Below are 24,722 nucleotides of genomic sequence, written 5' to 3' on the forward strand. Positions count from 1 at the left end.
GAAAACTCCAACTTTGAGTTTTTTTAGAAATCTCCAACTCTGAGCAAAAACTGATGCAATAATGCACTAACATTGAGCAAAAACTGATGCAATAATGCACTAACATCTACTGACGTATAATACTAATTAATTGCACTTGCTGGAAAGTATGAAGTTATTACAATACAAATAATTAATAAAAACATGACAATTGAGCAACTTTCTGCTTGCTTCTTCAGAAAGAACTTGAACACATGTTCTAACAAAACTTCACAGTCAATGACATTAAACGTGAAAAATTAAACACAATAAAGATAAAACAATTAAAGCACAAAAAATATCACTGAGTCAATTAAATTTTTTAGAAAACTCCAACTTTGAGTTTTTTTAGAAATCTCCAACTCTGAGCAAAAACTGATGCAATAATGCACTAACATTGAGCAAAAACTGATGCAATAATGCACTAACATTGAGCAAAAACTGATGCAATAATGCACTAACATTGAGCAAAAACTGATGCAATAATGCACTAACATTGAGCAAAAACTGATGCAATAATGCACTAACATTGAGCAAAAACTGATGCAATAATGCACTAACATTGAGCAAAAACTGATGCAATAATGCACTAACATCTACTGACGTATAATACTAATTAATTGCACTTGCTGGAAAGTATATTCCTGTAGCCCTAAAAAGAAATAAATAGCAAGTTTAATGATCTTTCAATGAGTGTTCCACAATAAATATTCTACAGCTACTACACCACTTAAAACCTCACCCAAAGCAGGCAAAAAGCACACACCACCACTTACTAATCTCAATTGTCAGTATCAATTATACTGCTGTTCTGCTGAAAGTGCTTGCATAATCTTCATTTCATATTTGACTTGTGAGTTTTTTTAAAGTCCACTTTATGCACAAATAGACTAATCAAAACTGGACCTAGAGTATAAAGTGGGATTCACACTACTATGTGCCTCCCGGTATTAAACCCAGGATCAATTGATTACAATGCTACAACTTTACCGTTATGCCATCCTTGTAGTTATATTTATCAATAAGGCATAATTGAACTATTACTCTTCATGATTGTGCCATTAGTTCAAGGGTACATGTTAATCCATGCATAAAATTTTAAATGCTGGAACGGTATTTACAAGAAAAATTATCAGGATCCAGGACTTTTTTTTGTAAATAAAAAAAAAATAATAATTTACCGGGAGGCCACGCTCTCATGAACTTTGGGTCTTGGCTCTATCTAGGTTCGAATGGAAAGCAAAAAGTCTAGCAAAAACAGTTTGAGGTCAGTGCAAATGATTTCTTCATTTCCTCATGCCTATCCTGAGCTTAAATAACTTGCACAAATTTTACAATATCTTTTCCTACATTTTCTTCTGGTGACCTAATAAACTGATTAGTGCAATTATATTGGTATCATCACCTGATGATGGCATCGTGTGAACTGAGCACACACACAAGTGTTGCTTGCTTGTATGAAATCTCCCTAAAAGATAGCAGATGAAGGAAGATCACAAATAAAAAATAAAAAATAAAAAAACACCGAGTTTGAAACCTTTGTAACTACAATGTGTTTACCAAAACAACAAATCCAAAATTATTGATGTTTTCTTGAATTTATTTATTTGACCCCTACTTAAGTAAAGTTGGAAATTAGCAATTAATATTTATTAATTTATTGAAAAACCCGTACCAAAAGTACAACTAAGATGAAAACTGAAGCTGTATTTAACAAGAGAATTAGACTTGCTTAATTAATTAATGCATCCTGGACTGCATTTGGCAGACTAGTGAGGCTCTGGCATCTGGACTCACAGCCAATATAATATAATCTATCTATTGAAACAAGCTATTTTGATGATGTGCCCCGTGCCATTATCAGCCCCCATTCTGTGCACCCTGGTCAATCCCATAGTCGAAGTCAAATTTTGATGCCACATTAAGTTTATGTCAATTATCTGGTGAGGGAGAGCCCATTCTGCTACTTGAATTTTTTCCAATGTGAGGAATTTCAGTTGACTGCTCCAGAAGCATTGGGACACAATCGTACGTAAATATTAGGACATACATCTGCTCCCCTAGAGCATTAACATTAGTAACCAGGGCAAGGTTTTTAGACCTCTACTTTCTCCCAAAACAGGCAGAAATTAGGTCTACTTTAACCACAGGGGGATCGAAAAACCAGAGGGGGAAATTCACCCTCATTCGAATTTCAAATACCACTCTGAGATTAGCCTTTTTTGGTTCATTGGCATAGTGGTAAAATCTGTGAAATCTGTCCCTTCTCTGGGTTTCAAGGAAGTGGAAATAAAAGTATTTTCAAATCTTCTACTTATCTGCGGATCCATTTCACACAAAAGGCAATATGCCAACCGGGACAAGATTCCCTGCTATGGTCTATTCTCTTCTTGACATCTGTTCTCAATTTACCTACATTGAAAATTCCCCATCCTCAAATTTGGGGCCTGGGCTCTTGGTTTCAATGCAAGAAAACAATGATACCTCTGTTTCAATGCAAGTAAACAATGATACCTCTATCAAACAATCGAGCTTATTACAGGGAATCGGTAGAAGATTGGGACCACAAACAAGAAACTTAACTGTGTCAGTGCTGAAATTTTCTATTCACAGTAGGCTCTCTGTCCCCATTTTATATTTCGGTTTCTTTTTCTACAGTGTGTATGTTGATTGCAAATGAAGCTGTATTGCTAATGTAGGCTTCTTTTATTTTCTTTTATCTATTATAATGTGACAATTTTTTAACGAGAAATGAACCAATAAAAGAGACAATAATATTAAATATCTCGAAAGCGCGAGGCCATGTGCGATGGCACACAGCGCACACCCCTAACAGACTAAAATATTCTTACTTTTGTTAAAAGCTGAGGTTGTAAAGGAGCACTCAGTACATATAAGAACAAAACACAGGACAACACACACACAGTCCCACAGACGATTTACTGGCCATAGGTTCAGAAGCCAGAGCCTCATTAGTCTGCAAAATGCAGTGAGGGTGTACAATGTGGAAGTGAGGTTGACAATTGGGTGTACCATGAGGAAAGATCACCCTTTACACCCCACATAATAAACGAATATGTATATATTATACATACACCTGATTTCTACAGCTGACTATGTTAAATCACACACACAATTATACAAAAAAATACACTAATAACTAGAATAAACAATCCTGTTTATAACAAAATACTGGGCATATTACACAGAAACTAATCCTAAAATGCAAGTTATATTTTCCTACAATATAATATACTAATAAAAATAACTGATTTTATATTTAAATAACAATTTTCATCTCCAACAAAATGATATAGTATGATTAATTCAAATAATATGAAAGTTAATTAATTAAGTTACATATTCAATATTGTTAATGATAATTTAATTGAATCATATCAAACATGATCATAAATTTAAGGATTTTGACTATTTATTATGTACATAGAAATTAAGAAAATCTGAACCAATCTAATATCTACACAAAAACCAAAATCTCAAAGTTTCAGTACCACAACTCTTGGGGGAGAGTCAAGAGGTTCAATTTGGTGGCTCCCTTTAGAATTGCATGGAGAGGGGGAGGATAACATTAAACTTTAAACAGGAAAGAAAACAAGATGAACCACATTTTGTTAAGTCTCTTAATTTCACATAATTTTTGATGCATTTTGATGTGGGCTACAATTTTTAATTAATGGCTTACAAATATATTTTTTTCCAGCTTAGCTAACTTGTGAGCTTTGATTATTGTTTGGGGAATATTAACTCATTACAAAGCTACCAGAATTCCTCTGTGTGTACATAATAATTAAATAATAATTATAATTATGTTAAACAATTGAAAATTGAAGAATAATTAAAATTCTTCAATTTTATACCACAACCCTTCCTGCATACATTCACGGATTATTACTTTTCACTAAGCACGTTCTGGTAGTTTAATGTTATATTTGAAATGGAAGTGGGTGCTCTGGATAAAAGGACTAAATCTTCTAAAATGTTGATAATTTTAGTGTTCACTGTTGCCACATTTTATCATCGAACTTGCAGTTTAAATTAGTCACAGAAACGATTGTATTTCCATATTTTGGATATGTTTTTGACATTTTTGAAACTACTACACAGAGTGCACAACCTTATAATCAAGGGACTCCAGGTTTGACACTTGGTGGAGGTCCAGAGTGGTTTGGATTACACTATAAACAGTAAGTCTAATCCTGATTAGCCTATCTGTGCACAAAGCAGGCTTAAAACAAACTAGGACTGACACATAATTTTCAGTGTCATGATCCTTTATATATAAAAAAAAAAAATCAGATTCTTAGCATGAAACCCACACAGGGGACACAGATACTGCAATATTCAAAGAACGCACCGATATTTTCAATATAACCACCAATACATCCCAGGGAAGCATGTATCTAGAAATGTATTTCGGTGGGGGGTCCTACAAAGTGTCTCGACAATAATAATAATTATTTAAGTAGAATAATTAATTTAAATTAAAATATTAATTAAATATGTAAATTAATTAGTATTGTATTATTATTATTATTACATGAATAAGTAAAAAGACAGTAAAATAATACAGAGTTAGATTCAATTAACAAAATGTAAAGTGCCATTCCTTTTCTGAAATGAAAGGGTGTCCTATGATAGTCAATTCACCCTGTTAATGTCAATTTTAAGAGATACATGTCTTGAGTGCTACACAAAGAGCTTTAAGCATTCTATTAGTATTTAGTAAAGTTCAATTTGATTCTGAATATATTTTGGGGAGGGGGGGGGGGAGTGGGTGCAATTTGCCCCAATACATGTGCTTTTTAATTAAAAATTATATTTTTTCTCAGAAAGTATCAGAAGCAAGTCCACAATTCTTGCCACGAGAATGAAACATATATCCGGCAATATGCAGGTTCCATTTTAAACCATAATGTTCCGGCATTGCCTATTTGGGGCCTGATGAAATTTAAATTTCGTAAAAATATAGTTTTATTTAACTTTCGTCTTCTTCTTCTACTTGATAAATGGAAATTAAGTTTATTCGACCATGGGCGTATTGTCTAGTGTGTATGAAAGAAAACCATATATAAGTTTTAACTCTAGGATTCATAGTTTCCGAGATAACAATTTTTGGAATTTTGAATTTCCCGTTAAAAAGCATGGCTTTTATATTAGAAAATATTTTTCTACCAAAGTGTCATCAGTACAATTCTTGCTACAAGAATGAAATACATTTTAAGGCAATATGCAGGAACTGTTTTGAACCCTCATGTCCTGGCGTTGCCTATGTGGGGGCCCAACGAAATAGAAATTTTGTAAAGAAAAAATAAGATTATTAACTTTCGTCTTCTTCTTCTTCTACTTGGTTAGTGCAAATTGGATCTTTTCAATGATGAGACTATACTGAAAGAAACAAGCTATAATTTGCAACTATGGCCTTCATAGTTACGGAGATATAAAGCTTCATTTAAAACCTTGCTCAATTTTAAACTTCCCACTGAAAACGTGCTGGGCATTTAAGGTCTACCTTTACTGTGCACTAGGGCCTTGCAATAAAAAGTTGAAATTTTGACACACATTAGAGAAAGGTCTAATTATGTAGTGTATGCAACTTGGCTTGGATATCTATTGTCCCTTTTGTGCTCCACCATTTTCCAGTGATTTTTTAATTTCTTGCATATTCAACCACATATAATATGGATTGGGTGATATATATGGAGACGACATGTGTGCATACTAAACTCACATCAGGGTTACTAGAAAAAATAATGCCACCTTCCTGGTTGGATTACAGTTGTAACAGCAGGCACACAAAATATGCATTTTTTGTCACGTAAGGCAAAATATGCATTTTTTGTCACGTAAGGCTTTTTAAGGCATATTTTGGGGTATTTTATTTGCTAACGTAAACAAGCTGATGATATTTTGATGCAATACATATGTTCATTTGTGAGAGGTTTTTTTGGTGTGTAAATATCACTAGGCTGTGATCAATAGTTCCAAAGTTATTGAGTCCTGAAGTTAGCTCTGAGGCTCATTTCTCATATTTGGATCACGTTTTCTGTTGCACCTTCTTCCACAGGCCATAACTCTAGAACTATTTCTTGGAGGAACCTAATATTTGAAATACAAGCCTTCCAGACATGATTGAACCTTCATCCCAAATTTCATCAAAAAGGAAATAACCATGATCGGAAGCCCTGGTCTATCTGACGTGGAATGAGCCAGGAGTGTTACAGTGGTAGCCATGATGTCATTACTTGGCCTCGAGGTTTAGCCTTTTTGCGGCTGAAGAGCTTGGGTGAGAGAAAGGAATCTCTTTAACCTTGCCTTTGAGGAGTTCAACTGAGTGCATATTGTTACCTGCATAGTTTCCTTTCATGCAGTTTTGAGAGAAATATGAATCCTGCACATTATTTAGTGTGTATTTTGTTAGAAACCCCATTTTCTCATTGGAAACAAAAAGATAAGAAGGATGTTTTACATTGTGGGCATCCTACCCAATAACTAACAGTGCTAGTAAAGGAGTTAAGAAATCCGGTAAGTGCTACAATGTTAATGTTAAACTTGCATGAAAAGAAGTTTTTCATGCCTCAAACAGATTATTAACCCATGGTTTTACCACTAGCCCTTCAACTAAATTCAGAGCCATTTTATTGCTACTGCATTCATTGTAGCTCCTCCAATACTGCATTTGACATGAAACAAAAATACTAGACTGTCCGCATCAAAAATACTGAGCCCAATGAACTACAATTGTACAAGCATGTAAATAGAGGGCTCACAATATTTTTGATATGGGGAGTAGAGAGATATGAGATGTACGAGGGTCGCTCAATAAATAAGTTTCCCTATGTTGTAATATTTTTATTTGGTACTATATACATACAAACTCTACATGTCTAGATAAGTACATACCTGTACTACTTTTCAACATAATCGCTTTGCACATTCAGGCATTTGTCCCAATGCTGCACCAGCTTATCAAAGCACTGTGCAAAAGAGTCTGGGCTCACGCCTTGGAACACTTCTCTTATTGTAGCCTGGACTTCCACATCAGTTTGAAAATGCTGACCCTGCAACTCATTCTTCATGTGTGGGAAAGGATGGTAATCGCTAGGTGCTAAATCAGGGCTGTAAGGTGGATGCTGTAGCCGTTCCCACCCCAATTGTGCAATCTTGGCCTGTGTTTGAGTGGCTGAGTGGGGGTGGGCATCGTCATCGAGCAGGATGACACCAACTGAGTGTAGGCCAGGGTGCTTGTGTTGAATTACCGATTTCAGCCACTCCAAGGTTTGATAATACCGGGCAGTAGTAATCGTGCCTCCTTTTCTCAGAAAATCAATAAGCAGAATACCCCTTGCATCCCAGAAGATGGTCACAAGCACTTTCCCTGCCAATAGAGTCGCCTTGAATTTCTTTTGCAGGGAAGAACTCGGATGCTTCCACTCCAACAATGTTCTCTTGAATTCAGGAGTGAAGTGATGCATGATGAAGGCATTTCCTTCTTCCTGCCATTGCATTAGAGCATCAAGGTTACAGCCCATTCTCATCTGAAGATGTTCAGAGGTGAGTTGTCGAGGAACCCAACATGCACAAACTTTGCAGTACTGCAAGTCCTCATAGATGATACTGTGAGCGATCCCAAGGGAAATGTTCAACATGTTGGCCACCTCACGAACCATGATTATTCTGTTTCCCCGGATCAGTGGATCCACTTTCGCGATGTTCTCATTAGTGGAGCCAGTTGAGAGATGACTGGATCAAACTTCATCAAAAATCCTTACTCTGCCTTCGGTGAACATGTTGCACCTCCTGCCATCTGCACAGACATTACAGTGTCACCGTACACAGCAACCTGCTTCCTGTGGCTGTCAAGCCATTTGCACATTCGTACCAAATCACGGCATGCTTCCTGACATCAGTTGTCCAATATACGTGCACCTGCCATGCTGCCCTCCTCTCTAATGGCATGAGCCTGGCATTTCACGATGTTCCGTTGTTTCCTTTCCCTCTGCGCATGCACCTTCATGTCTGTGGGAAAAATGCCTATTGTTCCTTGAAGGTGACAGATAGGGCTCATCAACCATGTGCATAGTGTTACTCAATTATTTTTGTAACAAATTTTATGGCACAGGGAAACTTATTTATTGAATGACCCTCGTATAACTGAGCAGAATCTGGCAAAACTTTACAACAAAATGTGAGTAGCAAGCAATAAGCATGTGTTTAATATGAAAAAATACACAACTAAATGAACTATCTACAGTTTTAAAACAATCAAAATTTCAACACTTTGTACATCATTACTTACATTTAAGTCCTTTTCCTTGATGTTGGGAACATACCCAAGAACTCTACATCATCTGTAAGGAAGAGAGGATTAACTTGTGAGGAGTATGAATAAGTAATTTGTTATGTAGAGTACTACATGTCCAGATAGTAAATGCTTGGTTGCTGCCAAATCTGGAACTAATGATGGTACGATAAATTATTTGCAACATGTAACAATGACACTTCGCATTTACAATACATGAGATTTGTCACATTAGAGTAGACGGGAAAGAACACATTGCCACAGAAATCTAGTTCTGAGTTGCAGGCATCAAGTCTATTCCAGCTTGTAAAATTAAACTAGTGTTTGGTTACAGGTACATTAACCAAGTTTGCAAAATTACTGACGACTCTAAGACAAAATTTCAAGTTAGTTTGTTGGAGTGATAAAGTTGTCTGAAAATCACAGGTTCGAATCTCTTTTAGAGCCGATTTTTTTATTAAGTAGAATTGGTGTATTGTCGATATTTATAAGAAGCAAAATATGATAAATCTAATTCCTCGTCGATGCTATGTAGGATGTGCTTTTCACGTAGTTTCTCCAATACTAAATTACTTCTTACAGGAGGCAGGGTGGACAGAGATATATTGGTGAAAATCTTAACCCTTTGTGGCCCAACTGTGAGGTAAAAAAGAAGTTGATCGTTTATAAAAAATAGAAGCCATGCCAACCCATAAACACAGTGGTGTAGCAACATATTGCAAGACCCTGGGCAAGATTAGAATGAGGCCCCCATCCTTTCTTTAAATTTGAACTCTCAATGTGAATCGATACAAAATCTTCAGGGTTAGCCTTTTCCATCGTTTTCCCCCTCACTTCTATTTAATACATTTTTTGAATCAACCCCATGAGACGAGAGGTCCCGGCTGGTCACCCACTCCTTGCTATGCCATTGCACATACCACCATTACAAATTCCTGGGCACCCTGCTGCAAACAACCAAGGATGATGTCATACTGCTAAGAAAACCTTCATGTTGACTGTGTGAATTATGGGCTCAGACAGATATCATGAAGCTTGCCAATCGTAGAACTTCGCAAACTCAGATCGCGTCTTGATAGGTAGACTGTTGAATCATACATGACATGGGCCATCCTATCTGTGACTGAATTCTAAATTAATTTCCTCGTTTACTATATGTGGAGTTAACAAGAAAACATCCTGTTTTGTAGTTTCGAGAAAAACTAATTTAATTGTAATATACTCTTTGAAATACTTTCTATGAATAGCAGATAGAATAGTGCAATATGGTTTCAACCCATGGGTAGGAGCACATAAGCGATAAAACAAGGAGGACAGTGGGGTCCAGTCACTATGATACCTGCTCACCACACGAAGGGTCCCCAGTTCGATCCTCCCCTATAGCACTGTTTTTTAAAGGATAGAATGGCAACTAATGCAAGCCTGCAAAAATTTTTATGGCACATTTGATGACAAATGTATTTATTTTTAATAGAAATTGCAAACAGTTTTGAAACTGCTCAATACAAAACTACTTTAATAAAGTTGAAACCATAAAATGAGATGAATAAAATAAATGTAATAATAAAAAATTGTAAATAGTTTGTTATTTAAATCTAGTGTTTACATAGAATTGATGTAACTATATTAATTGCTTGTGCTTCATGGGTTTACTGATGTAGCTATGCTATTAAATCTTGTCTCTAAATCCCTAAACAGACGCAAACGTTAATGTTGGAATTAGAATAGAATAGAACAGTCTTTTTATTTCTTACTGAGCGAGGTTCGGCCTAGGGTTGCTCTACCACCTAATTGTTAGTAGCCTCGTGGCAAGCTGTCATTTCATAAAGTCATGTCTCTTGCAGTTTTCCATTTATATTTCTTTAGTTTCTATTAAAAAAATAAATTATTTATGTTGCTTGAAAAATTATGTAGATTTAGGCATTGTATGTATGCAGTGACCAAAGAAGATATAGACTTTGTATCACTGCACTAATCATTAAATATCTACATACAAATGTTTCTTAAAAACTGTAAGAGCATCATCACCTCCATCACCCGCTCCCCACCTCCCAACAACCACATCCCTTGCTTACAAAATTACTCTTCTCTCCATTGCATGGAGGTTTCGTGAACCACATGATTGAACCAATGTGTGACGTCATATAGTCATATCATGGAGGCTACACGTTGACCCAGAGAAGACCACACTTCCATGAGCCTTTGGGTGACATCCTATTGCAGAGCGATCAAGGAACTAACTTCCCATGTGTGAATTCTATCCTGGGCAAAACTGGATTTACTGTGCATGATACCTACTTGCCTACACTTCCCTTTAATATCTAAACTTACATTTTTTGTTGAACAACATATAAAGTGGTATATATTTTTTTTCTTTGTAGAAGCCTAAGTGAGCAAATAAAATCTTTATGAACATTATATTGTGGTCAAGTTGGCATGACAACTTCCCAACATACCAATGGTCCTGAGTTCTCAGCTCATCAAAGGTACAATATTTTTTTACAGTGCAGTGTCAACTAGTGTATACCTAGGATAGAATTAATTACACATATCGGCACAACTGTTATTTTTAATAAAAATGTAATGGTCTTGAAAGTAACTACTTGGTATTAAACTTCTTACAAAATGTGGAAAGGCATGTGAACGAGACATACAGTTCTTGCTTTGCGTATCACGCAAGATCATGAACCAGTGGAACATTAATGTGGAAATTCTTAGCAACCACATCAAAAATTCGAGCGGTTATTTAAAAAAAAAACATTGAGTTATGAATAGAATTTGCACTGTATAGATTTCAATTTTTAAAATGAAAAATGTAGTAGCTACAAACATATTAGGTTATATGAGTTGACCGAATTAGTCCAGATCTTAATGTTATAATTCTGTTGTAAAATATGTAGCTATATATAAGAATCCGACTGTCAGAATGCATGGGTTCGAGTCTGCCTGGGTTCTCAACCTGTGCACAGGAACGGTGGACACTCACCACTGTGAGGAAATTGGGGAGCTATGAGTGAGTAGCGTAACCTGGTCTCTGATAGCTTCTATAATGGCTGAGGGTTCAACGTGCTGACCCCACATCACCCCATTACCGGTTGAAGATCTCCACACCTCTAGGTAGGATTGTGGGAGGGAGACTGGAAGTTAGGGGATAGGCCAAGGCCTTCGAGGACTGTATGGGTTATTATTATTATATACAAATAGTGAAAATAATGTTCTGAAAACTACCTTTAGCACATCATTTTTGGGCCAATAAATATCGTCTCAATTTACATTTGTATCCATTTGCTGTGTAAAAGTATAAACGTCAGACTCATTCGTATTGTAGGATTCCAGAAAAATATCTCATTAGATACAGATTAAATTACATGTATTTGTAGGTGACAATGCAAATCTGTCAACAAATTTGAAATCATCTTTAGTTTAAAATATAGAGCCTTGTCATTTCTAGTCCCAGTGAAAATAGGTATGATCAGACAGCTCTATGCTTGGTCCACAAGTATAAAAAGACTTTGTTAAGAAGGAAAAATGTAAGGTGCCTTTCAAAATTCACAGGTGAAATCATGGATTAAAAATGCATGTGGTATGCACTTCTCACATCCCATGTATTCGAGAATCTGTGGTTACAGATTTAAAAAAGAAATCACTATCTAAATGTGGATTTGAACAGACACACATGTTGGTGCCTCATAGGCAACTAAAAAATAAAATTCTGTAACCGCACTTCAACATGCATCCTTCAGAATGTGAAGCCGAAACACTAACTACTCACCTACAGCTTCCATTGGTAGGTATTTATTTACTAAACATGTAAGTTTTGAATTGTTTTACCTCTGACAACATGTATTTCTTCTTGTTTATTTTCTTTCAGATGTAGCTGTTATTCCAGACCCGCTACATCTTTTTACCTTCTGCCACACATGGAAATCCTCATGGAATACATTATTGGGACCCAACTCCCAGAGAAATGAATACCTTAGTTTCAAAAAAACTTGAAGTGGAAATGGTGTATTCAGTCACACATTTGACCTTAAAATTTGTCATATTAGAAGTTTTGCTTGCAACGCCACCATCAACCAAGCATTTTCTTTCTTGACATATAGTACATGTTGAAACAACAGAAATAACATATGAAATATTCATAGATAAAATATTAAAAAACTTGGGTCAAACCAAATACAGATACTATTATTGATCTAATTGGTTTCTCCATGTGAAATGAATACAAAAATACTCTTGCTAAAATATACTGGGTTATCTGGGAAGTTCTCTAAGTGTTTTTGACATGGCCATATGTAAGCACCCATCTGTGGAAACAAACAGTAGAAAAGAGAAATGAAATATTGGTGGCACTGAAAAGCAGACATTTGATTGCATCAGTAAGTGATGTTCAGTTGGGTGAAGCCGAAACTATGTTCTTGTGTCATGAGTTAAACATGAATGGTCCAAAGTTGCATTTTAGACAGTATTTTATTCCTCTACAAAAAGGGGTGGAAACGTTGCAGACATACATGCAGATTTTGTGACATACAGGGTGCTGAAATAGTTCAGAGACTTCTCTTGAGCTCTCTTCCTTGTGTTAATTACGTGTTTTATTTTAATTTTCTGTTCAATGTTTTTTTTAAATTCCTTGTTTAATTTTTTCGACTAGAAAGTTGATCACATTCAGTTCCTCACCGATGAAATGAAACAAAATGCAGTTGGAAAAAGCACTTGGTTTGCTTCAGTTGGTTACTCGTGATGGTCTCCAAAATGTTATATTTACTGATGATATGATGTTCCCAGTGGAGCATGTCCACAGACATCAAAACCACAGTCAATTACTGAAGAAAGGACAGAAGAATTCCGTTGATGAAAAAGCTGTTGCTTGTCATCATTTACCTTCCTCTGTAATGATTTTTTGGGGCAGCATTCGTGTGATGGGAAAAATGCCCTTGGTGTTCATCAATCAGAATGCCAAAAATTAATACTGCTAGCTATCAGCAAATCATTCTCTGTGATGTTTTGGAACTGTGGAGAGAAGAGCACTATGGCGAAGATGGATTCAGACTTCAGCAAGACTGGGCTCCAGCACATCCAGCTTGGTCAACAATTGCAATGTGTGAAGAGGTATTTCATGGTTCTTGGGGAAAGAGGGTTTGGCCTTCAAATTCGCCAAACTTGAATGACATGGATTACTCCATGTGGCTGATTTTGGAGATTTCTCGTGTTCCATACAAATCAGTGGATGCACCAAAAATAGCTTTACGATGTGCATGGGAAGAAATTACTCTTGAACAGTGTGCAAACTTTATCAGTAACTTTCGGAGATGACTTCACAAATGTGTTGAGGTGAAAGAAAGCAACTTTGATCACTTATTGTAATTTTATTTTGTGTTGTTCTTATTGCTAGTGTAATAAAAGTTTTTGGAAAGTTAGCGATATAGACTTGCAGAGCAGTTTTATGCCGTTGAAATATTTTCAAGGAAGTCTCTCAACTTCTTTCGCTACCCTGCATACGGAAACAGTTTGAAGATGGTTTGCCATATTCAAAGTGGAGAAGGGGTGAAGTGTCAACCACACTTCCACTTGGCAGGATTCAGTTCCCAAAGTTTCAGTTTGCTTATGTCTACTTTATCCTTAGATAGGCTAAGTTGGACTTGATCTGCAGTTTAAAGTGGGATTCGAACTGCTTGGCCTTTGGTCCCCAATGGTCTATCACACCACAGAGTGTGGTTTAGTTTTAGTAAAGTAAATTTACAGCACAATTCAGTCAGAGAACATGTACATTTATCAAGCAAGTGCTATGACAAATCAATTAAGGCTATATAGTTAGTTCTAAGTGTACAAACCTGAAGAGTCGCCATCCTCTTTTTTTTCATCCATTTGGTATCTTGCTCCTACTGTTTTTGCCTTGTTCTTTTCTTGGCCACTAACACTTGATACCCCATCTGCTTGCTTCTTTTGTTTACAATTCCTGGAAGCAAAAGATGCATATGAAGTAATTAACACTAGGAGGATGGTGATTTCCTAGCTATCAATTAGGACTGACCTGTCAATTTGAAGGGTACACTTTCTGTTTAATATTCTCCACTGCTGCTGTTCTTGTCATAAAACAGTTTCTGTGTTTCATTATTTGTTAAATTTTTGCACCATAATAACAATTTCTTACAAATTCTTCCTCATACAGTGGATAATAGAGGGGCACATAAGGAGCAAACAGTCAAATCAGAAGGACTGTGTTATTCATATTCAGTTAAATCATAGATTAATTAATAAAAACTACCAGAAGAATCAAAAGCATCAAATACACGTAAGTCCAGTACAAGATCCATATACATATTGCCTATAGTTCATGCAGAGGTCTCAGTACTTGTTCTTCCCTTTACAGCCTCCTATCTGGCAAGTCTTGAGGGTATCACTGCTCAGGAGTGCACTGATTGGTACGGAAGGGATCTGTTTTCTTTTTGCTACATAAGGTGCAGCAAATTATTCTGCCAATATGAAAATAACATCCCTGAGATTTTCTAAGTCATCACCTCTTTGTAAAAGATAAGGGAATTGATGACTGTGATATCCAGAATGTTGAAGAACACATACATCAGCCATCTTATGCATCACACAACTTCAACGTGTAGAGGCATGTCATTTGGTCTGAAACTAATATTGAACTTGATTGATTAATTGATCAATTTGATTTATTTTACTTTGCTTTTCTGCTACTTTTGGCTAACTGCAAAGATGAGGATGAATGATGAAATTGATGAAGGGACACTTACAAAGAACACCCAGGATTGAAACCTGGGATCCCTGGCAAACGTAAAATATGTATGTTAGATGAGCAACAATGAGCAATAATTAACAAATGTTCACTTGCACATATAATACAGCTTACAGATGTGAGCCTAAAAAATTGTGCCCATCAAAATGATGGATAATGACATCTCAGTACTAATCCAGTGTAGTATCCTTCGGATGTGGGATAAAAGTTTATATTTTTCTAGAAATGTATAGCACAAATATCAAGAAAGTGTGGGGCGTTACCCCCACACCCCCTATACGCCTTCATGGCGTGGTGCTAAGCACAGGGGAGCACTTTACTTTATCTTCTTTTTTTACAAATATTTAGTAACATTATCTATATTGTATTGCAATAAAGCCACCCATCAAAATCACAAGTTCTGTCCTACTAGTGTTAAATGAGTAATCATATTGATATTAGGGATATGATTAGCAACAGAGAAAACTAGAATATATAGTTTCTAGCATTATAAGTTTTTGGACACAGTTTTCTAGAAGAAATAAAAGTGAAGGTTCAGTGTAATGGGCAGAGATTAATAATCAGCTCATAAGGACATTCTGGTATCAAGTCAAATAGCGTATAACTTTATAAGAACAAACTGTTTATGTACCCTAAGCCTTCTTCTTTTTGATCACAAACTATATGCCACAATCAACTGCCTATTTTCCCACTTTGTGATGTCAGCTTAGAATTAACCTATAGTCACCGGAGAGGAAAAGGTCTCCCCATCACCCGTTGATGATGGATGGGAAAATGCTTTCCCAGCACCATGTGGCAGCAATTAATGCACAATCTCTTCAAAAATACATATCATATTTCTGTCTCCTTTTGTTCATTTGTACACACATGAAGGTATGAAACTCAAACTACAAAACAATATATACATGGTGGCCCAAAAGTCTGGCACCATGGGCTGAATCATTAGATTCAAATCTGGGGATCAGGGAGCCAATTCCACAGATCCTTTACATCCAATCCATTGATGGAGGTTCTCATCCAGCCACTGGCATATCATGAACCACTGTGGACTCTATCCAAATCGGGAAGTAATGAGTCTCCATACACACAGTCCACATATCAGAATGACTTCTATCTGCTCTTCAGTACTCAAAATGGTTCACTTGCAAGAATTCAAAATCAAGACAATTCACATTTATCGTCATATGCCTATGGTCAGTGGCGGCTGATGAAGGGGGCTGCACCCCCCAACAAATTATATTTTGTTTCCATTAGTGCAAAAATTAAATATTTATACTTCCGCTATCTTACTGCATCCTGTTGCGTTGTGTGGAGTTTTCAAATTCACTTGGCACATGACAAGTGGCACACTGGTATATGAAGCGGCTTCCCCTCGAGGACTGCCAGTACATCTCCATGTTAACTCTAATGTAAACACTGCTTCCACTTCCCTCCCTGCTAGGCCCTTGTCAATGCTAAAAAGTGGACTGCATTCAATACAGCAAAATGTACGGTGGTGCTGCCAAGTGGTAGAAATCGAAAGCTCTCACACTATGATGGCGGAAACTGGGCATAATGCATAATGCAATTACCGAGAGAAATAGTGGCCGGACATTTAACACATCCATTTCGCTTGTCAGTAAGTGCGTGACAGTTTAAGTTTTCGAATCAATTCAAAGAGTTATTTGTTTTCTGGCAGTAAGTAATATACTCTGTTCTGAATGGTAAATCGTACAAGTAAAAAAGAATAATTCAATGAAAGACCGCTGCATGGAGTTCATCTTCAAATAGTTAAGGTAAGGTATTTTTTTTTATGAATGCAGCCCTCCTAACAATAAGTTGCATTAGCCACCACTGCCTATGATGCAGGACTTTTGGGCCACCCTGTACATTGTTACTATTATTAACAAGCAGAGTTTCAGAAAGTCCATCGTTTCCCTCTGAGTATTATGGGAAGATCTTCCGAAATAGGCTTTAACTCCTCAACCAATATTTTTCTTATATATATATATTTCACTTTTACATGTACTAATGAGAACAAAAGAACACTGTAAAAACATGTTACAATTAGGATCCAGGGGAAAAGGTCCAATTTTCAAAATTTCATTAAAATTAGGATTTTTTAAAATGTTGCACAATTTCCATTCTCATTTTCAAAATTTGGGGACTGGAATTACATATCCTCAAAGAGTTTTCTTTTGCCATGCTTCTCTCCAGATTTGGTCCATCCAACATCCATAGGGTCGATCATAGAAGTGAAATTAGGTAAATTGTTTCCATAAGCTGGCAACACTACCACTCACATACATTGTTACTACTTTTCTCCCAAGAAAAATCAAAATATTCTCAATGCAACTTTGCATGGTTGTGAAAATGATACACACTACATTTTCTTTCACTTTGGTCTATTGTGGTAGCCACAATGGTGTGCCAAATACCACTTATTACTATTTTTCTATATTCTTCTCCATTAACTTCCATTATTAGAAGGTCATGTAATCAGCACAGAAAAAATGTTCTCTGTACCAGGCAGAACAATACATGACTTCAAACTTCACTCTCTTCCCCTCCCCAGTAATTGTATTGACAAAATATCACCCATCTGTCCATAGAAAAATAGCAATGGCGTAGCGTTATAGTACACCCGGCGTTCCCAGATTAAAAAATTCAAAAATGCGTAAATGCTGTAAATATAAAGTAAATCTTGACTAATTTCATATATGTCTGACCATCATGGCATTATAATAGCTATTTCTCGCGATCTGCTTGCAACGCTCCACTAACAACACTCGTTCTAGCATTTTTTTTTCAATGCCTTTCCTGGCCGGACGCCGAGCAGGTTCGGCGTACAGGACCCTATATTCCTTGCTGTCTATCTGAAGGGAAAGCTTGGATCTCTACAGCACGCGCCCAAATGTCTCTCTTACGCCAGCATATGGAGCAGAGGGCTACGTGATTGGTTCACGTGACCCTTCCTGCCTTCTGAAGCAGACGACAGCGGAAGAATTCCTACCCGGTTCTTCACGCTCTTACCACTCGTGCTATGTGTTGCTACAATACGCAATATTTGACTGACGTAACTTTACCAAACTGAAATATAGCACTTCTTAATGGCCACTGCATTGTATAATTTATCGCACGAACAGCGATGTGCATTAAAAACTAAAAGATCAACACAGTTTTTGTCAAATAAGTTGCTGAAGTCCTCGTGGTAGAAGTTCAGCCTGTGGCTGCTCTACCACTTAATAAAAAAATAATAATAGTTTTGCGGGTTATTATTTTTTCGTTATTATGTAACTGCTTAATATTGTAGCAATGGAAATCTTTAGCATTCATTTGAAAACTCTTAACATCGAATGGTCTCTGGACAAAATTATTTTAAAATGTTTATCAACATTCTCAAGACGTAATAAACAGTGGTCTGAATTACTAATCGGAACTGTTACGTTAGTAGAGTGTATGATAGTTGGATCATCCGCCCACCTCCGTGTCAGAGTGTTTTGCACAGTGCGCAAAGACGACAGAGGCCCCTGATTCGAATCCCGGGGTGAGCACGGGTGTTCTTTGTGAGTGTTCCTTCATCAATATCATCATCACTCATATTCATATTCGCGATTAACCAAAAGTGGCAGAAAAGCGAAGTAAAATAAACCAAATCAATCATTAGTTGGATCATTCACAACAATGACGTCTACTGTTGTCCAGAGGCTTGTGATTCAAGTAGGTTTTATAATGATTTGTGTCATGCCAAAAGGTATAAAACACCAGAGTTCAAAACATTTGTTGCATAGTGAGGCATCTAACTTTCTAGCTAAAAACTGCATGGATGATGATGCTTTATTGCAAACCCAGCTGACTTCAGGCAAATAAACAACACCTGTGGCGACTAATTCCATAAGTAAATTATTAACCAAAAAATGGCCGACCTTTCCTTCGGACTTGGCGTTCCCACCCGAAATGCCCATGCTACGCCACTGAAAAGAAGACAACATGACTTCCCATGAAAGTTCTTATCCACTATTGCAAACTCTTCACTATTTTTCCCATTGCAAATGCAGCAGACAAGAAGAAAGGAAAAGTTTTCACAAACAAGTATGTATAAATATACACTCTATGCAAAACCTTTTTCTTCTATTTTTCTGTAATTTTGTGTAACTCTGTCAATAAATTCTAGTGTTAAAAGGTTACTACACATTGTGCATTTAATGTCACATAAATAACACTGATTAGTGATGAGGAAACCTGCATATTTATCAACACAAAAAATAGATTACACAATACACAGCTAACATGGTATTACTTAAACATCCTTGAAGAATGCAATCCAATAATATCAAGTTCGCAGTCATACAGCAGGGTATTAATCCATTTATATTTCACATTTACTCTTTATCCAAGAAAAAAGTTAATAAAAATACCAGTGGCCATGAATGCATAAGCATCCATAGCATGTAGAGCCGACTCTTTCATAATTCTACATGACTGACAAGATGGTAAATCACTGGTATTTTACATAATTACGGATAGGACAACTTAATAAAATGCAAGAAATAAAAGTTCGAAAGAAACTAGCAAAATTTCATGCAATTTAGAAAATGAGAAAAGCATTTAACTTGCAAAACCAAACACATGGTATTAATCTTACATGAAGTTCAATGTCTTATTATGTCATCTTCTTGTTTATATAAACCAATCACAATTATTATGAATAAGCACAGTGTCTCAATAAAAAATATTATATTCAATGGCAAATAGGTTGAAGTTGGCCAGTTAAATTTCTCTCTCATTGAGTAAGCTATTTATAACTAGGGAATGGATTTCTAGGCCCATACCTATTATTTTTGCTACGTCCTAGACATTTGCTATTTTACAGATCTTTTGAGTTCTGTGTACACAACGCCCCTCTACTGAAATTCTGTACAACTTAAAAATGCCAAAATTAACTATAAATTCCCATAAATACCTAAAAGCAATATTTTAACCGGAAAAATGACTTTAAAAACTTTCACATAACTTAAAAAATAACGTTTAGTAAGAATGACCCTAAATTTCCACCACAAAGGTTTGAGACCTTTGAACCTTAAACAAATCTGAGCAGCAAAAGAAGCAATACAACACCAAGGGGGTTAAGGGGTATTTTGTGTAAATTTCTGCCATCTTCCATCCTGGATCAAGAAATTGGAATAATTTGGAGCTAACTGACTGGATGAGGCATTCTCCATTTTTAAATGATTTACTTTCCAGGCAATTAAAGGGACTGTAGATGTAGCATAGCAAAGAAAGGTGCTGGCTGTTTTTGGACAAAATCCTAGCTACAAAATCATTCAGTTGTTAAAACAGGGCCAGCATTATTACTGGTCCCCAAACAGTGAAAGAGCGCAGGAAGATTCCAAGAATACCTCCATGTGATTGGCTGTTTCAAGTGCCTGTTGTGATGCGTAGGAAATGCAACCCTGCAAGTGACAAAACATGCATCCTATTTCCCCCACTGACACAACAGTTACGTGAAAGGGGCAGGTTTTTGTCAGAAACTACAACTGCCTAGTATATAGGCTGTTCATCAAGAAGAGAAGACCACTGCAAACCTGCCTGCAGTTTGAGTTTTGAGGTTGAGTTATATTTAGCACACTTTATGCACAGATAAAGTAAACACTTGACTACAGTTGAAAGTGGGATTCAAACCACTATGTGCCTCCAACAGATATTGAACCTACGACCTCTTTGTTACAAGGTGACGATGTTATCACTACACATCCAGGAGGACCAAACCTGCCTTGGGAATCAGCAGCAGCTGCATTTATGAAGTTTGCACCAATAACTTCCTGCTGCGTAGAGAGAAGGTTCTCCATGGACACTTCTGGGTTGCAACGATCATATTGAATATTGATGGGATTGTTACAACGCAGAAGTGTCCATGACTTTACAAGTGGCCACTCACGGACGACTGGAAGAACTTCACCATTGAGAACTTCGAAAAGTATATGGTGTTGCATTACTTCAAAATATGATAAAGATTTTGTATTGACACATTGTACCTTTTCTTTATAATAAAAAAAATAAAATTTATTGCATTGAAAATAGTGCCTCTCTGTATAGAAATTGCATCTAAAACAAGTTATTTCATGATATTATTATTGGCATAGGCATAGTGGTAATGTAGTCACTGTAATTCAGGGGTACCGAGTTTGATACCTGAAAGAAGCACATGGCACAGTGGTTTGGATCCCACTTTAAAGGGTAGGTCCAGTCCTGATTAGCCTTTCTGTGCATAAAGTGGAGTTAAAACCAAAACTCAAGCAAAGAACATGATCATTTCTTGTGGCACGTGCAAGAATAAATGTGAATCTAATTAACAGTGTTGCATTTTTCAATCACAGTAATTTCTGATTGTTCTACAGTTTTCTTTCAATTACAGATTGATGAACACGTAAAAAATGCCAAAAAAGACACACAAAGATAAGGTCTTTCTCAACATCTCCAATCCACAAATCACACCATCTCCTCCACATTCATACTTCACCCAACCAGCTCTCTCGTAGAAAACACCATCAAATAAATCCATGATATCATCCAACAGAAACCAGCACTGAACCTGGACAATGGACAAGCATACCCAACTTGGCACCATGTCCTCCAAAAATTCCCAGACCACAAAAAGAAAAGATGCAGTGTGCCTACTCGATCTTCCTCGAGCCATGCAAAGAAGAGGAACTACACCACACCGAGGAACACAAAGCAGCAGACAGCCCAGCCCCCCAACCACCACCTGGCAATGCCACCCAACAACAGAAAGCAAAAGCACAGCAGACGATGCAAGGCAGGAAACACAACACCAGTGCTTCCAAATGGGAGAAAATGCAACTACCGCTGCACAGGAACTAACAAAGAAGTGACGCAGTACCATCTCTGCTCCAGATGCCATACCCTTAGTGAATGAAGGCAGTGAGCCTTCAGAATTAATTGGAAATAACTATTAAATTGTGCAACGCAGAAACATGAAATTTCACGTTAAGTATATAGCACTTATATATCATCATGTTTGCTTCTTCACATATTCAGTGTGGTATTTCAAAAATTCCAATAGAGGAGGATTCTAGAAAATTCTCTTGAAGTGTCAGGACATAATGCCCATTGTGTGTAACATCCCACCACAGGGGACAAAAATTTACAACCTGAGGGAGATAAGATAATCAAATAATCAGTAAATCTCTTTCATTCTCAACAAATAACACCCTGCATGTAGTTAATCAATTCTTATCTTTAGTGGCATGTTTAACCTCAAAAGGACCTATTCCCAAGCCCATAGCTAAAGGGGGGCAGGGGGTACTGCCCCCCTGAGAGCCTGCTTTGCCCACCTGTTAAAAATACAGAACACATTCCTACCTGGAAATCTCACTAATCTTTACAATTATATCATGTGGTACTCTAGCAACATAACAAAGATTTTGTGATTTATTAGGGTGTATGGGATTCCGTATAATGTCATATCTGGAGGGGAGGGGGGATTCCCTTCCAGATTCAGACTTTGGTAAATGATTTCGCAATTTTCAGTATCTAGAACAGTTGTGGCATTTTGAGTGTTTTTGTATTAAAGGTGCCTAATGTGTTCCGATGTTTTTCTTGGATGTGTTGCTATGAACTTGGAACTGCTTAAAGTTTTGTTTCCCAAGTCTACCTTTTGGTAATAGTGACTCATGTGGTAGAGAGGGGGAGTGGATATTTGATTTCTGTTACTTAGCGTTGCTTTTCTGCCACTTCTAGATAATCACAACAATGAGTAATGATGTGAAATTGATAAAGAGACACTCATAAACAGTGCCGCAACCACATGTGTGCAGATGGCATTGTCCCCTCCCCCTCGTGACCTTGGACGGAAGCTCATTCTAGGGGAAGCAAACATTGAAGTAAAAAAAAACAAGACTAGGAGAATCTAAGAATAGCAGGACAATTGGATACCCATGATGGAATTAGTTTTTATGTGTTCCTTGCATTTTTCTTCCAGATGGTCAAAGGCACTTGCAAGGGGCACAGAGGGTCAATTGCCCCTATTGATTTATTGATTTCAAAATTCATACAAATAAATATACATTTCTTAAAATTTTCTTGCTCACTTCGCTCGCAATCTCTCCTATTCTTATAGTCCAAATTCAGAGCTAAAGCTATGGGGCGGCGGGAGTCAGCCCTGGGAGCCAAGCGATCTATATGAAAAAATTTTAAACAGAATACCATGGCACTCCATAAATTATTGGGCCCTATTAAAACAATTTCTTGCTATGAAACTTAATATGAAATATTAATGATGACACTGTAATCCAAGAAGTCATTGATCAATCAAAGGATTCCTATTTGTTTGTCACGTTGATTGATTGATTGATATGTTGTTTTAAGTCCACTTTATGCACAGTAAGGCTAATCGGGACTGGACCTACAGTTTAAAGTGGGATCCGAACCACTTGTGCCTCCACCAGGTATCGAACCCGGGACCCCTTGATTACAAGGCGACGACGCTACCACTGCACCATCGGGGAGGCCCCTTGTTTGTCACGTGTAAAAACATGTATTTCAACTATAATATAATACAATTTACACACTATTTTGCAAAATGGTTAACATAACCAGTAGGCAAACATTGTCTGCAGTGATGCAAGAGTCTCTCCTTTGAAGGAAATAGAGTCCCTGGTGGACTAAGGACCCATGTTTTAATGTTTTAGCAAGTACAAAAAAAAAGTACTACAAATTTTTACACAATTCATCAAAGTGTAGAAAATATGGAACCATTATTATTTAATTAATTTGATTTTTCTTGCATAACACAACACAATGGTGTTGTTGGATTCTCGTTAGATTCCTTTGTGCGTAAAAATCTTGCATACTGGAAACTAGAGGGAAAGATTATCAAGCACGATTTATAAAGGGCTCCCTTAATCAGTTGCAGAGAGGCCCAAAGCTGTTGGTAGTACATATTAATTTGCCTATTAACATTATCAACCTGTAAATATCAAGCAGATACAGTCCCTATTAGCCTATTTATGTTAAACTTTATATTGTTTAGCAATCTGGAAAGGTCATCATCGAAATATTGCTATTTGATGTTGCTGGAAGGTTTTTTTTTGTTCGTTGCAGTTTCAAGATATCATCCCTTTTCTGATACTTATATCTTTTGGGGGAGGGGATAAAAGTGCCTCTGTGTACCCTGCTATAACTGCCAATGTGACACAATACAGGGTGGCTCAATAAGTCACTTAACACCCCCAGTACAAGGCCACTGCAGCGCGCAACATGGAAATGGTGATGACCAATCGTTATCAGGCCAAGGGGGAACCACATTGACGCCACCCACATGGTCGGCGGCCATCTTGATGTCCGCCATATTGAATTCAACTTCAGAATTTTAAATGGGAAGGGGGTCATGCGACATATCAAAATGGGCTAGAATTTCACGAGAAATGCAATGGTGAAGGATTTTTCGACGTATCTTTAACCAGTAAAAAGTTATGACTGAATTATTGTACCAATTTGCTCCTTTTCGAGGCGTTAGAAAAATGCCTTTAAATTTGTTTAGCGCTTCGGTAATGCATCGAGATAAAAGTGATGTCTATGGAGAGACGTTCGCATGCCATTGCACATTATTTTAATCGGATACAT

General features: G+C 36.9%; 2 protein-coding genes across 3 annotated transcripts in view; both read right to left on the reverse strand.

Annotated features, from left to right (window-relative positions):
• Positions 1 to 530: 530 nt before the first annotated feature.
• LOC145980541 (uncharacterized) overlaps positions 531 to 24,722 on the reverse strand; it is a 134,473-nt gene continuing 110,281 nt past the window's right edge. For both annotated transcript variants that reach the window (XM_083113570.1, XM_083113562.1), the window contains exons 11-13: positions 14,170 to 14,294; positions 8,336 to 8,387; positions 531 to 670 (exon numbers count right to left, since the gene is read on the reverse strand). The gene's annotated coding sequence lies outside the window, so the exon portion shown is untranslated. The remainder of the gene's footprint in view (positions 671 to 8,335; positions 8,388 to 14,169; positions 14,295 to 24,722) is intronic.
• LOC145983747 (histone-lysine N-methyltransferase SETMAR-like) lies at positions 6,945 to 7,706 on the reverse strand. Its single transcript, XM_083116797.1, has one exon. The coding sequence runs from the start codon at positions 7,704 to 7,706 to the stop codon at positions 6,945 to 6,947; it is 762 nt and encodes a 253-aa protein (XP_082972923.1).

Source organism: Lepisma saccharinum, chromosome 2, assembly GCF_977018435.1.
Source record: "Lepisma saccharinum chromosome 2, izLepSacc3.1, whole genome shotgun sequence".
Taxonomy (NCBI): Eukaryota; Metazoa; Arthropoda; class Insecta; order Zygentoma; family Lepismatidae; genus Lepisma; species Lepisma saccharinum.

What these genes read in the sequence shown, in the direction of transcription:
- LOC145983747 (XM_083116797.1), bottom strand. Translation starts at nt 7,706, where the DNA reads ATGGTTCGTGAGGTGGCCAACATGTTGAACATTTCCCTTGGGATCGCT.